This window comes from Coregonus lavaretus, assembly GCF_964263955.1.
Source record: "Coregonus lavaretus genome assembly, chromosome: 29".
Taxonomy (NCBI): Eukaryota; Metazoa; Chordata; class Actinopteri; order Salmoniformes; family Salmonidae; genus Coregonus; species Coregonus lavaretus.
Genome location: NC_140016.1, coordinates 38,345,220 through 38,359,096, shown reverse-complemented (window position 1 = coordinate 38,359,096; position 13,877 = coordinate 38,345,220). Strand labels below are relative to the sequence as shown.

Here is a 13,877-nt window from a genome sequence, read left to right as displayed (position 1 = left end):
GCACCTTTGGCATTGATTACAGCCTTGAGTCTTCTTGGGTATGACGCTACAAGCTTGGCACACCTGTATTTTCGGGAGTTTCTCCCATTCTTCTCTGCAGATCCTCTCAAGCTCTGTCAGGTTGGATGGAGAGCGTCGCTGCACAACTATTTTCAGGTCTCTCCAGAGATGTTCGATTGGGTTCAAGTCCGGGCTCTGGCTGGGCCACTCAAGGACATTCAGAGACTTGTCCCGAAGCCACTCCTGCGTTGTCTTGGCTGTGTGCTTAGGGTCGTTGCCCTGTTGGAAGGTGAACGTTTGCCCCAGTCTGAGGTCCTGAGCGCTCTGGAGCAGGTTTTCATCAAGGATCTCTCTGTACTTTGCTCCGTTCATCTTTGCCCTGATCCTGACTAGTCTCCCAGTCCCTGCCACTGAAAAACATCCCCACAGCATGATGCTGCCACCACCATGCTTCACCGTAGGGATGGTGCCAGGTTTCCTCCAGACGTGACACTTGGCATTCAGGCCATAGAGTTCAATCTTGGTTTCATCAGACCAGAGAATCTTGTTTCTCATGGTCTGAGAGTCTTTAGGTGCCTTTTGGCAAACTCCAAGCGGGCTGTCATGTGCCTTTTACTGAGGAGTGGCTTCCATCTGGCCACTCTACCATGAAGGCCTGATTGGTGGAGTGCTGCATAGATGGTTGTCCTTCTGGAAGGTTCTCCCATCTCCACAGAGGAACTCTAGAGCTCTGTCAGAGTGACCATTGGGTTCTTGGTCACCTCCCTGACCAAGGCCCTTCTCCCCCGATTGCTCAGTTTGGTAACATTTCTAAATACCTGTTTTCGCTTTGTCATTATGGGGTATTGTGTGTAGATTGCTGAGGATTTGTATTTATTTAATCAATTTCAGAATAAGGCTGTAACGTAACAAAATGAGTCAAGGGGTTTGAATACTTTCTGAAGGAACTGTATATAATGCATGATGGCATGAACAATCTTTTCTACAGTGATGTTTGCACAAAATGACATTGCAGCTCATCTCTTGTTTCACTCGTCTCTCTCCAGGGTACTCCTGCAAACTTCTGACCAAGAACATGGGCATGATGGTGATCAATGAAGCCACACTTGACGTGAGTACGGCAGACTGAAGATCTGTTTTTAATCTACAGTATTACTATGTCATTAAACAGGGGATATGCTATAGTAACTGTGTAGGTCAACAGTGTGAACCGGGCCGTATTCGTTTGTGCACACCATAGCAAACCACTGCGAAACTAGTTTCTTATCGGACAAGTTCAGGTAGTCCCTCTCCGTTTAGGTCAGTTTTCTTCCATTTGTTGTCTAGTGAATACAACCCTATAATACAGTTCCATATTATCCTTAAAAATTATTTTGTCGAACTGTTTTCATGGACATTTAGTTATTGTAGGATTGTTAGTGTTAATGCCGTCACTCGGCATAATCCAAATTACAACGCTCCCTCTCAACCCCAATTATAATCATAATTTGTGAAAGGGGGCAATTTGTGAAATAAACACACCGATCTGGCTTGGCTTGTACCCTGGAGCCCGCTCAGAATGTCAAAAACACGGTCTTTGTGCCAAAGGTTGGTAAGTCACCACCACAATTGCCTTGACCTGACCGACAGTGTAATCCCAGTGTGTGTCCCAGTGTCCCCCAATCACCTAGTGCTTTTGATGACTATTAGCCACGTAGCCTGAAAACTCGGATGAATGGAGTATGAATGATGGCTTCAGAAGGTTGTATTAGTGCAGAGTTCAGTTCATGATAGGCTCTTGGGGCCTTAGTGTTTGAAGATGACTAGTCCTGTCAACGTGCTGTCAGACAAACTCTGACAAACCACAAACGTGATCTTGCATGTTGCTAAACTAACTACCGTCATAGTCGGTGACGTTGAACTTTGCTTGGCTTTACTGTTGCTTTTCTTTGTTCCTTAGTCGTATACTTCCTCTTTCTCTTCTCTCTGTCTGTGGATTTTCTTCCTCTTCTCTTTCTTTGCCTTCTCTTTATCTTCTGTAACAACCCGCTCTATTGTGTTAGTTGCCTCTAGTGACCACAGTGCAGATGCCTCTATGTCAAACCCATAGTTGAAGAGATGTCTCTATCCAGAGACTTGTGGTGAAGTGAACCCCAGCTAGTCACAGTGCCGGGCCCGAGGTTGGGGCTGGGGGCTCTGACTGGGCCTAGCGGGATGGTTGGAGAGGGGGATGTTGGTTGGCACATAACCAGAGCCCAGCATGCCTTCTTCTGCAAGACTCAACTCAACAGGAGGCCCGTGTGGGGAACCCCTCCAGCCGAACCCCCTTTTAACCCATTTTAAATGCAGAGCAGTAGAGGGGGAAGAGGTCAGCAGGCCCCTGCAAGGAGAGTCTTGTCTGTTGTCGGAGGGACGGAAAGGAGGAATAGAGGAATAGAGACCATTGCTGCTCTCCTCCAGGGGAGGAAGCGAGGGAACAGAGCCGTGGATGGAGGAGGAACCGCTCACTGTGTGTGTCGGAGCAGGAGGGAGGAAATGTAGGAAGGGTAGCATGATAAATGAAGTGGAGGTAGAGAAGAGGACAGCCCCTTTGAAATGTCAGCTCCCATACTTCTGTGGCTCAGCAGATGCTTATATAAGGTTGTTTGTAAAACAGGGAGGAATTCTCTCCCCCCACCCCTCCATTCGGGCTCAATGAACAGAGATCCTGCCAACGGTGCTGCTGGGAATTGGAGTTGCTCTTATGTTGCGCCTGAGAGTAATTGGAGTCTTCCCCACCTTTTCCATGTTTAGAAACAGTTATCAAAGACATGGGGACGTTTTAGGCGGCTTGAAAGCAGGCTGAAATCTCTTCTGTGCTAAATCTTCCAACCCCCCCCGAGACCTGAAGTGAAACGTGCTCAGCAAGTAGTAGTAACGAAGGAGCCATTAGCTGAATCTTCAACTTCAGCTCAGTGACTGAGTTAGGCGAAGAGAGTGAACGCGGTGCAAAGGAGCCTAGGACTGCGCTCACGCTCACTGCTATCAGGGTTTCCATTAGCCTGTAATGGGCAGCTTTTGGCTGATAAAATAAATGAAAAGCCGGTAAGTAAAATTGTAGCCGGCCAAATTGTCCGGGGAGAGAGCGAGAGAGGAGGCTTGGCCTAGGCTACTGTTGATTGCAAAGATGAACACCTTTTTCATTTAAGTAAAATGAAAGTTACACTGAACAAAAATATAAATGCAACATGTAAAGTGTTAGTTCCATGTGTTTCATGAGCTGAAATAAAAGATCCCAGAAATATTCCATATGCACAAAAAGCTTATTTCTCTCAAATGTTGTACACAAATTTGTTTACATCCTTGTTAGTGAGCGTTTCTCATTTGTCTAGATAATCCATCCACCTGACAGGTGTGGCATATCAAGAAGCTGATTAAATAGCATGATCATTACATAGGTGCACCTTGTGCTAAGGACAGAAAAAAGACCACTCTAAAATGTGCAGTTTTGTCACACAACACAATGCCACAGATGTCTCAAGTTTTGAGGGAGCGTGCAATTGGCATGCTGAGAGCAGAAATGTCCACCAGAGCTGTTGCCAGAGAATACTAATTTCTCTACCATTTTAGAAAACTTGCCAGTACATCCAACCGGCCTCACAACCGCAGACCACGTGTAGCCATGCCAGCTCAGGATCTCCACATCCGGCTTCTGATCTTCTGAGACCAGCCACCAAGACAGCTGATGAAACTGTGGGTTTGCACAACCGAATAATTTCTACACCAATTGTCAGAAACCGTCACAGGGAAGCGCATTGCGTGCTTGTTGTCCTCACCAGGATGTTCTTGACCTGACTGCAGTTCGGCGTCGTAACCGACTTCAGTAGGCAAATGCTTATCTTCGATCGCCACTGGCACGCTGGAGAAGTGTGCATTTCACGGATGAATCTCGGTTTCAACTGTACCCAACAGATGGCCGACAGCGTGTATGGTGTCGTGTGGGCGAGCGGTTTTGTTGATGTCAACATTGTGAACAGAGTGCCCCATGCTGATGGTGGGGTTATGGTATGGGGAGGCATAAGCTACGAACAACAAACACAATTGCATTTTATCGATGGCAATTTGAATGCACACAGATACCGTGACGAGATCCTGAGGCCCATTGTCGTGCCATTCATCTGCTGCCTTCACCTCATATTTCAGCATGCACAGCCTTATGTTGCAAGGATCTGTACACAAATCCTGGAAGCTGAAAATGTCCCAGTTCTTCCATGGTCTGCATACTCACCAGACATGTCAGCCATTGATTATGTTTGGGATGCTCTGGATTGAGGTGTACGACAGTGTGTTCCAGTTCCCGCCAATATCCAGCAACTTCGCACCGCCATTGAAGAGTAGTGGGACAACATTCCACAGGCCTCAATCAACAGCCTGATCAACTCTACGCAAAGGAGATGTCGTGCTGCATGAGGCAAATGGGGGTCACACCAGATACTGACTGGTTTTCTGATCCACCCCCTACCTTTCTTTTAAGGTATCTGTGACCAACAGATGCATATCTGTATTCCCCAGTCGTGAAATCCATTGATTAGGGCCTAATGTATTTATTTCAACTGACTGATTTCCTTATATGAACTGTAACTTAGTAAAATCTTTTGCATGTTGCGTTTATATTTTTGTTCAGTGTAGATTGTATGCCTATAATGAAAAGCCTCAAGGCAGGGCTCCAGACTGCAACCATTTAGTCACAATTTGTAAGCCTTTGACTTGGCTGTGCGAGTAAAAAAAAATATTGGTTGCATCGGTGTGGGCTGCACATTCATTCACGTCACTAAAAACGTCCTGTTTTAGGAGGCTAAAACCATGATTTGGTCAAACAGTATAGTACATTATCCTCATGATTCCTGTAATGAAAGTGTCTTCACTGGGGCCTGCTGCTGTGTAGGGCGAGCGACTCTCTCCTTTCCTGGGGGAAAAAAATGCTCTCAGAGAAAGAAAAGTGTTCTGATTGTATAACATTTTAAAATCCAATTTAGATTTATTAGGATCAGCCAATGGCAATGGCAACAGCTAGTCTTACTGGGGTCCGACACATAACGAAACAGACATTACAGACAAAATACATTACAATTTACATACATTTAAAAACATTAACATGTAGTGTGCGTCTGTGCATCTATCAGTTTCACATACATGTCAGTACATACACACAACAAGTAGGTCACATGGGGGAGAGGCGTTGTGCCGTGAGGTGTGCTTTATTTGTTTTTGAAACCAGGTTTGCTGTTCACTTGCGCTATATGAGATGAAAGGGAGTTCCATGCACTCATGCCTCTGTATAATACTGAATGTTTCCTTGAATTTGTTCTGGACCTGGGGACTGTAAAAAGACCCCTGGTGGCATGTCTGATAGGGTAAGTGTGTGTCAGTGCTGTGTGTAAGTAAACTATGCAAACAATTTGGAATTTCCACCACATTGTTTCTTATAAAAACAAGACGTGATGCAGTCATTCTTTCCTCAACTCTTAGCCAAGAGAGACTGGCATGCATAGTGTTAATATTAGCAGTGTGTAACACCAAATAATTTAGTCTCCTCAACTTGTTCAACAGCCACACCATTCATTACCAGATTCAGCTGAGGTCTAGGATGTACGGAATGATTTGAACCAAATACAATGCTCTTAGTTTTAGAGATGTTCAGGACAAGTTTATTACTGGCCACCCATTCCAATTGCTGGGAAAACATAGCTATCATGTTGTCATAGATGGAGAGAGGAAGTTCTCAGCTTTCAGCTTTCTGTAAGTATACTTTTTATTTCTCAACTCTCTATTTTACTAAGATATTTCATTTGGCTTTGAAATATGGAGTGCATGAAAAGCGCACTGGCCATTGCTAGTGCATAGGCCTCATTGGACGATAGGCTACAACTGCAACGTACATTAAATGTACTGTTAGATTAATACATAGCAACTATGAGTGGGTATTTTCTTTAGAGTTTGTGATCTTGCTAATGTGCTTTGAGTTTCCATTTACTCAGGTGGGGAATTAGCCCATAAAGAAAATAAATTAATCTCTATTGAACAAAATAAAGTTCTGGAGCCCTATTTTAACAGTAAAATATAACAACAATAGCGTAATTGTCAACCCAAAAAAATGTATGACATTCAGTGGATAAGGTTGCACATAAAAATATTTAGAATCACAACATCACAAGATGATGAAACAACATATTTATTCAATACCATCTCAGTAGTCTATTACACTTTATTTTTTATTTTTATTATTGAATATTTAAAACATACAATCTACTTGCAGTGAAGCGCTCAACATCTACATCACATTAGTCATCTAACAGACTCCCATCCAGAGCGATCCACAGAAGCAACCAGGGTCAACGCCCTGCTCAAGGGCACATCGACAGATCTCCCATAAGGTGAAAAACAGGGACCCGAACCAACGACCCATCAGCCACCGGCCCAAGCTCCCAACCGCCAGACCACCAGCCATCCAAGATCCCCCCCACTGTTCCCCAAGAGCTGCCCGTCAACCATCTGAGATTTTCACGGGAATTTGGGACTTCATTCGTCATGCCGAAACCGGATTAGATACAGCTAGTTAAATCAGAGTTAAATGCCAAAAAGATGATATTCGCCATGTAGCTAAGCAAAAAACAACAACACTATAACTACTACAATGTCAAAACATGATTTTGTCATGATTTCAGTGCCATTTACTTGATTTGCGGACCCACGACTATGGTTATCGACGCTAGCGTCAGATAGCTTGCCAGAGCTAGCTACCTAGCTAGCAAGCTCTAGTCTAGTCCAATGGAAACCAATGTAACCCTGCTGGCTACGTGGCTAGATAGATGACCAGTGATGACAGTGAGGTCCATTTATAATAAGTGCCATAGTGCAGAAATGGCAAAGAAAATACAGTTTGATGAGCTAGCTAAGTTAGCTAGTAAGGTATACCAGTTATCAAAGAGGATGCTAGCTAGCTTTGCATACATGGTAGAACCAGTGTTATCAAAGATGCCAGACCGTCTCTGGTGTTGTGTCAACATTACAACCAGGACAGATTGTCCTATGGGATGCAAAAAACCCTGGCACATACACAGATGCAGCTCTCATGCAATGCAATGGGTTTTATTAGCTGTAACATTAGTTAATAGCAGTCAGTACAAATAAATGTACATACAGTAGCTATGATCGAGCATATTTTTTACTGTAAAGTCGCTAGCTAGATGTGTCATCTCCATTAGCTATATATTTAAAAAAATGCATAGGACAAAATATCTCTCAATACATTGCATATTAGTACACAATTTATCTGACATTTGGCTCTTAGTTCTTGCACAGGGAAGAACTGGATACAGTTTTCAGGGACCTACCAGATCACAACAAACAGTGAACAGCGAGGGGGAGATAAAAGTTATGGGTAGGGAGAAATAAACCACTAGTTGACATTGTATGCCCACAGATCAAATTGATTTCAACAATACATGAGAGTCCACTAGTTTTCTGCACTGGTGTAAAATATCACTATTGCATATGATTTGTATATTAACATGTCTGGGACGTTTTGTAGAACACTTATGGATCTGTTAGAAACATACATATACGCATTTTCTCTGTAAACTGATTTGACAACTGATTTGCATTTCTGGGGTGGGGTGGGGATAACTAAATGAGAATTGGAAATCCAGGAGAAATGGAAATACAGCATACTTTGTGATAGCAAATGCCTTACACTTTAAGATGGGGGATGCAACCAAGCTCACATGAAACCATTCATGAAGACGAATGATCTGAAGAACCTAGTCCCCTACCTGCTGAGTATTATTTTTTTAAAGTATGATTATTATAGATACCCCAAAATATAATGAACAAAAATATAAACGCAACATGCAACAATTTCAACGATTTTACAGTTTACAGTTCATATAAGGAAATCAGTCAATTTAAATAAATAAATTAGGCCCTAATCTATGGATTTCACATGACTGGGCGGAGGCCCACCCACTTGGGAGCCAGGCCCACCCACTGGGGAGGCAGGCCCAGAAAGTCACAATGAGTTTGTCCCCACAAAAGGGCATTATTACAGACAGAAATACTCCTCAGTTTCATCAGCTGGCCGGGTGGCTGGTCTCAGACTATCCCGCAGGTGAAGAAGCCGGATGTAGAGGACATGGGCTGGCGTGGTTGTGAGGCCAGTTGGACGTACTGCCAAATTCTCTAAAACAACGTTGGAGGCGGCTTATGGTAGAGAAATGAACATTCTCTGGCAACAGCTCTGGTGGACATTTCTTCTGTCAGCATGCCAATTGCACGCTCCCTCAAAACTTGAGACATCTGTGGCATTGTGTTGGGTGACAAAACTGCACATTTTAGAGTGGCCTTTTATTGTCCCCAGCTCAAGGTGCACCTGTGTGATGATCATGCTGTTTAATCAGCTTCTTGATATGCCACACCTGTCAGGTGGATGGATTATCTTGGCAAAGTAGAAATGCTCACTAACAGGGATATTAACACATTTGTGCCCAAAATCTGAGAGAAATAAGCTTTTTGTGCGTATGGAACATTTCTGGGAACTTTTATTTCAGCTTATGAAACATGGGACCAACACATTACATGTTGTGTTTATATTTTTATTCAGTATAGATTGGCTTGTCATTCAGACAGTACTGATGAAAAATCAAGTGCATTTAATCTAAATATGGGTATACGAGGACATCTAGTGGTCACTGGGTTTTTCATCCTCGGTCACGAGCTATCATAAATGTGTATCCCCCTTCACAAGGCTTGATGTTGGGTGAGTCCCCTTTCCCTATACAAAAAAGGACTGAGGATACGAAGAAGCAGGACGCAGACACAGGAATCAACAATGTAAAGGTTTACTTAACACTGAGCAAGAGAACAACAAAGAGCGAGCACACGACATGACACTAACAATCACACACAACACAACACTGAACAGTCCAGGGCTATATAGTGGTGGTGATGAGATGATGAGGTGCAGGTGTGCTGGAGGTGATTAAAGTGCATTGGGTTTCCATTCCGGTGTTGTCCGAGGTGGTGCACTCAGACCGGTGGCTCAGTAGACCGGTAAATCAGAGCGCCGGAGGGGAGCAACAGGAGGAGACGTGACACCTGTAATTTAAATGGATTTTTATTTGGATTTCATGTAATGGACATACACAAAATAGTCCAAATTGGTGAAGTGAAATGAAAAGTGGTGCGTGCATATGTATTCACCCCCTTTGCTATGAAGCCCCTAAATAAGATCTGGTGCAACCAATTACCTTCAGAAGTCACATAATTAGTTAAATAAAGTCCACCTGTGTGCAATCTAAGTGTCACATGATCTCAGTATATATACACCTGTTCTGAAAGGCCCCAGAGTCTGCAACACCACTAAGCAAGGGGCACCACCAAGCAAGCGACACCATGAAGACCTAGGAGCTCTCCAAACAGGTCATGGACAAAGTTGTGGAGAAGTACAGATCAGGGTTGGGTTATAAAAAAATATCAGAAACTTTGAACATCCCACGGAGCACCATTAAATCCATTATTAAAAAATTGAAAGAATATGGCACCACAACAAACCTGCCAAGAGAGGGCCGCCCACCAAAACTCACAGACCAGGCAAAGAGACCAAAGATAACCCTGAAGGAGCTGAGATCGGAGTATCTGTCCATAGGACCACTTAAAGCCGTACACTCCACAGAGCTGGGCTTTACGGAAGAGTGGCCAGAAAAAAGCCATTGCTTAAAGAAGAAAAGAAGCAAACACATTCGGTGTTCGCCAAAAGGCATGTGGGAGACTCCCCAAACTTATGGAAGAAGGTACTCTGGTCAGATGAGACTAAAATGTAGCTTTTTGGCCATCAAGGAAAACACTATGTCTGGCGCATACCCAACACCTCTCATCACCCCGTGAACACCATCCCCACAGTGAAGCATGGTGGTGGCAGCATCATGCTGTGGGGATGTTTTTCATCGGCAGGTACTGGGAAACTGGTCAGAATTGAAGGAATGATGGATGACACTAAATACAGGGAAAATCTTGAGTGAAACCTGTTTCAGTCTTCCAGAGATTTGCGACTGGGACGGAGGTTCGCCTTCCAGCAGGACAATGACTCTAAGCATACTGCTAAAGCAACACTCGAGTGGTTTAAGGGGAAAAATTTAAATGTCTTGGAAAGGCCTAGTCAAAGCCCAGACCTCAATCCAATTTAGAATCTGTGGTATGACTTAAAGGAGCTGAAGGAGCTGGAGCAGTTTTGCCTTTAAGAATGGGCAAAAATCCCAGTGGATAGATGTGCCAAGCTTATAGAGACATACCCCAAGAGACTTGCAGCTGTAATTGCTGCAAAAGGTGGCTCTACAAAGTATTGACTTTGGGGGGGTGAATAGTTATGCACGCTCAAGTTTTCTGTTTTTTTGTCTTATTTCTTGTTTGTTTCACAATAAAAAATGTTTTGCATCTTCGAAGTGGTAGGCATTTTGTTTAAATCAAATGATACAACCCCCCCAAAAATTCAATTTTAATTCCAGGTTGTAAGGCAACAAAATAGGCAAAATGCCAAGGGGGGTGAATACTTTTGCAAGCCACTGACTATAACTAAATATAATTGTATGAACTATGCATCTGTGTACAAGTGTTTTTGTACCCCTCTACTAGTAAGCTAGATAGGGCAGTCCAGTCCCAGAGGCAGTCCATTCTGCATGCTTTCTTGACTTTGATACAATATGTTGTCATGCATTTGTGCATGCACACTGTTAACTGTCATAGCTATCTTGCTAGCTAACTTAGCTAGCTAGCTCATCAACCAGTATGTTCTTTGCTATTTCTGCACGATGGCACTTATTAATAAAGATATGTTCTGCTTTTTTGACAGTCTTATCTTGATTATTGTCCAGCCATGTGGTCAAGTGCTGCTAAGAAAGACATAGTTTAGCTGCAGCTGGCCTAGAACAGTGTGGCACGTCTTGCTCTTCATTGTAATCAGAGGGCTAATATAAATACTATGCATACCAGTCTCTCTTGGCTAAGAGTTGAGGAGAGACTGACTGCATCACTTCTTCTTTTTATAAGAAACATTGTGTTTAAAATTCCAAATTGTTTGCATAGTCAATTTACGCACAGCTCTGACACACACACTTACCCCACCAGACATGCCACCAGGGGTCTTTTCATAGTCCCCAAATCCAGAACAAATTCAAGAAAGCTTACAGTATTATATAGAGCCAATATTGCATGGAACTCCCTTCCATCTCATATTGCTCCAATGAAGAGCAAACCTGGTTTAAAAAAAACTGATAAAGCAACACCTGCCCTATTGACCTAGATATTGTGTGTGTGTATGTATTGATATGTAGGCTATGTGTGCCGTTTTTAAATTTATGTATACTGAACAAAAATATAAACAGAACATGTAAAGTCTTGGTCCCATGTTTCATGAACTGATATAAAGATCCCAGAAATGTTCCATACGCACAAAAATGTCTCTCACATGTTGTGCACAAATTTGTCCTTGAACTGTTCTTGTCTATTAATGTTCAGTATTATGTCATGTTCTTTGTGGACCCCAGGAAGAGTAGCTGCGGCTTTTGCAACAGCTAATGAGGATCCTAATAAAATACCAACAAAATACCAAATATTAAAGCCTTGAATCTCATAGGGATCTCACTGTCACCACTGGTCATCTAGCTAGCTGTTAGCCAGCAGGCTTGCATCGGTTTCCATTGGACTAGAGCTTGCTAGGCTGGCTAGTTAGGTAGCTAACGCTGGCTAGCTAACGCGAGCTGATTATCATGTAGCAGCCTATGCTGACTAGCGTCACTAGCATGCTAATGTAATTGGGCATTTAACTCTGATTCACTCTAAATACCGGTATGTATATAATCCGAAATATTGTTAGAATTTGCGTACTCACGGATACGGAGCCTCAGGAATATAAAATCCGGTCATGGATTAGGAGCAACTCCCTATTATTAATGTATATCATTGTTGTTATTGTAGGCCTATTTATTAATCCAAACCAGTTCTTTAAATATGCAAAACGTGTTTTGTGTCATTCTGTTGAGACATTTTTGTCGGCTAAATTACGTTTGATCTGTCTTAATTGTGTGGTCCGTATTTAGTTTAAGATAGGTTATAAGTCGGCCTGTTGTAAAATAAATATAATTAGCCTATTGCTGTCATTTGTTGGGTTTCATTCTAATGAGCCATTTTCTTTAGCCAAATTATGTAATGTTGTGTTTGCCGCAATATAATATCCTGCTCGTATTTTCCCTATAAACAATGGATTGACTTACTTTTGATATTACCCTAATAAAGTTTAGAATTTTTGTGAAGGTTTGGTGTGATGTGGCCTATGATATGAAGGCAGTGCGCACCGGTACTCCAATTGACTCCGACAGTTGAACTTGAGATGAGGAAGAATGTTTTAGGCCTACCAGAGTTACTCATATAATCTAACAATATAATGCTTATCTTTAGATTCTAATTGAAAATGAACTAATTAGCCTCCTTCTGTAGGCCTATATCTGTATAGCAGATGCAGTAGCCTATCTGACAAGTATAAAGAAATGTATGCCGGTGTCGCAGCATGCCGCCGGCATATCTCTATCGCTCTCTCTCTCTCTGGGGCTATAGGCCTAAGCTTCTCTTCCTTTTATATACTGTATATATATATGTTATATTAATATAATACAGTGGATGCCTAAGCCTATAGGCCTATGCATGCAATGCCCTGATGCATTTAGTGCTCAAATCTCCGACAGCTGAACCTTGAGGTGGACAATTATTGTTTTAGGAAAGTAAAAACCAATAAAGCAATAGGTTATAAAGTTTTGCATATGCTACAGATTGAAACCAAAGGAATAATGTTTTTGTAATTAGTTATAGGCTGTTTTTAAGGACACGTAAATGTGACTCATTTAGCCAATATCCCTTGTTTATTGATGGTGCTGGCTGCGTGGATGGACGGCCTAATGGGTTACGCACCCAATGCATATGGATGACCGGTACATTTGTCAAGTGTCTGATAAATTGAAATCTTCCTGGTCACTTGTCAGGTGCCACATTTCCCTGACGGAAACCCGAACTGTTATACACAATCGCACAGTCTTTCTCACACTCTTCTAAGGGAGTTATTCTGACTTGAGATCCACCTGTTTAACTTTTGTGCAAATATCACATTGATGTCAATTAATGATTCATACAAAAGTCTGAGTTGCGCAACCTTATCTCCACTCTGAACTGGGCCATAAATGAGTCAAATGAATTAAAGCTTGAGTCAAGCCTATCTGAAGTTTTAGTGTGTGTATTGCAGAGTGAGGTCAGGGGTCAAACCAGAAGGGCAGAGGAGAATGTGTGTGCTACGGCTCATTGTTTTCTCAGACATCATCGGCTGCTCTGCCTGATGCCCACTGACAGGTGGAGCTGCCATGACTGAACACTGGGCCTGGAGTCAGCAGACTGACTGGGAAGTGTGTGTGTTTGCCTGTGTGTGTGCATGCACGCACATGGGTTGTCGATGTTGGTGTGTGCACGGATGTGCATAATATGTCTGTGCGTTATTTATCGGTGTATGTCAGATATGCACCTCTTTGGGTGTGTCCAAGGTTGTATAGAACAGTATGAGACTAATGGAGACACATCCTCCAACTTGGAATCCCTGTCAAGTGTGTCATGTCCTGTTTGCTACATCACTCAAGACTTACATCAACAATGGAGCACAAAGTCTTGATGGAAGCTCTCGTGTATTTTTGAATGGACGCCATCTAGCCACTCCTAAACCAAACACAACTGAGTCACATATGTTAACTGGTCAGTATAGCCATAACAAAGAGGCTTTAGGAGGAGACATGTAGCATTAGCACTAAAATACCTCAGTGGAAATGGGGACC

The 13,877-nt window shown here is 42.8% G+C and overlaps 1 protein-coding gene across 1 annotated transcript in view; it reads left to right on the top strand.

The window, feature by feature from the left end:
* The window catches only part of LOC311104638 (phospholipid-transporting ATPase IA-like), a gene marked incomplete at both ends in the record, with an annotated part of 192,271 nt that overhangs the window by 104,013 nt on the left and 74,381 nt on the right, over nucleotides 1–13,877 (top strand). The window contains one exon of the mRNA XM_084146488.1: nucleotides 1,047–1,111. Coding sequence (XP_084002614.1) covers nucleotides 1,047–1,111 — 65 coding nt within the window. The remainder of the gene's footprint in view (nucleotides 1–1,046; nucleotides 1,112–13,877) is intronic.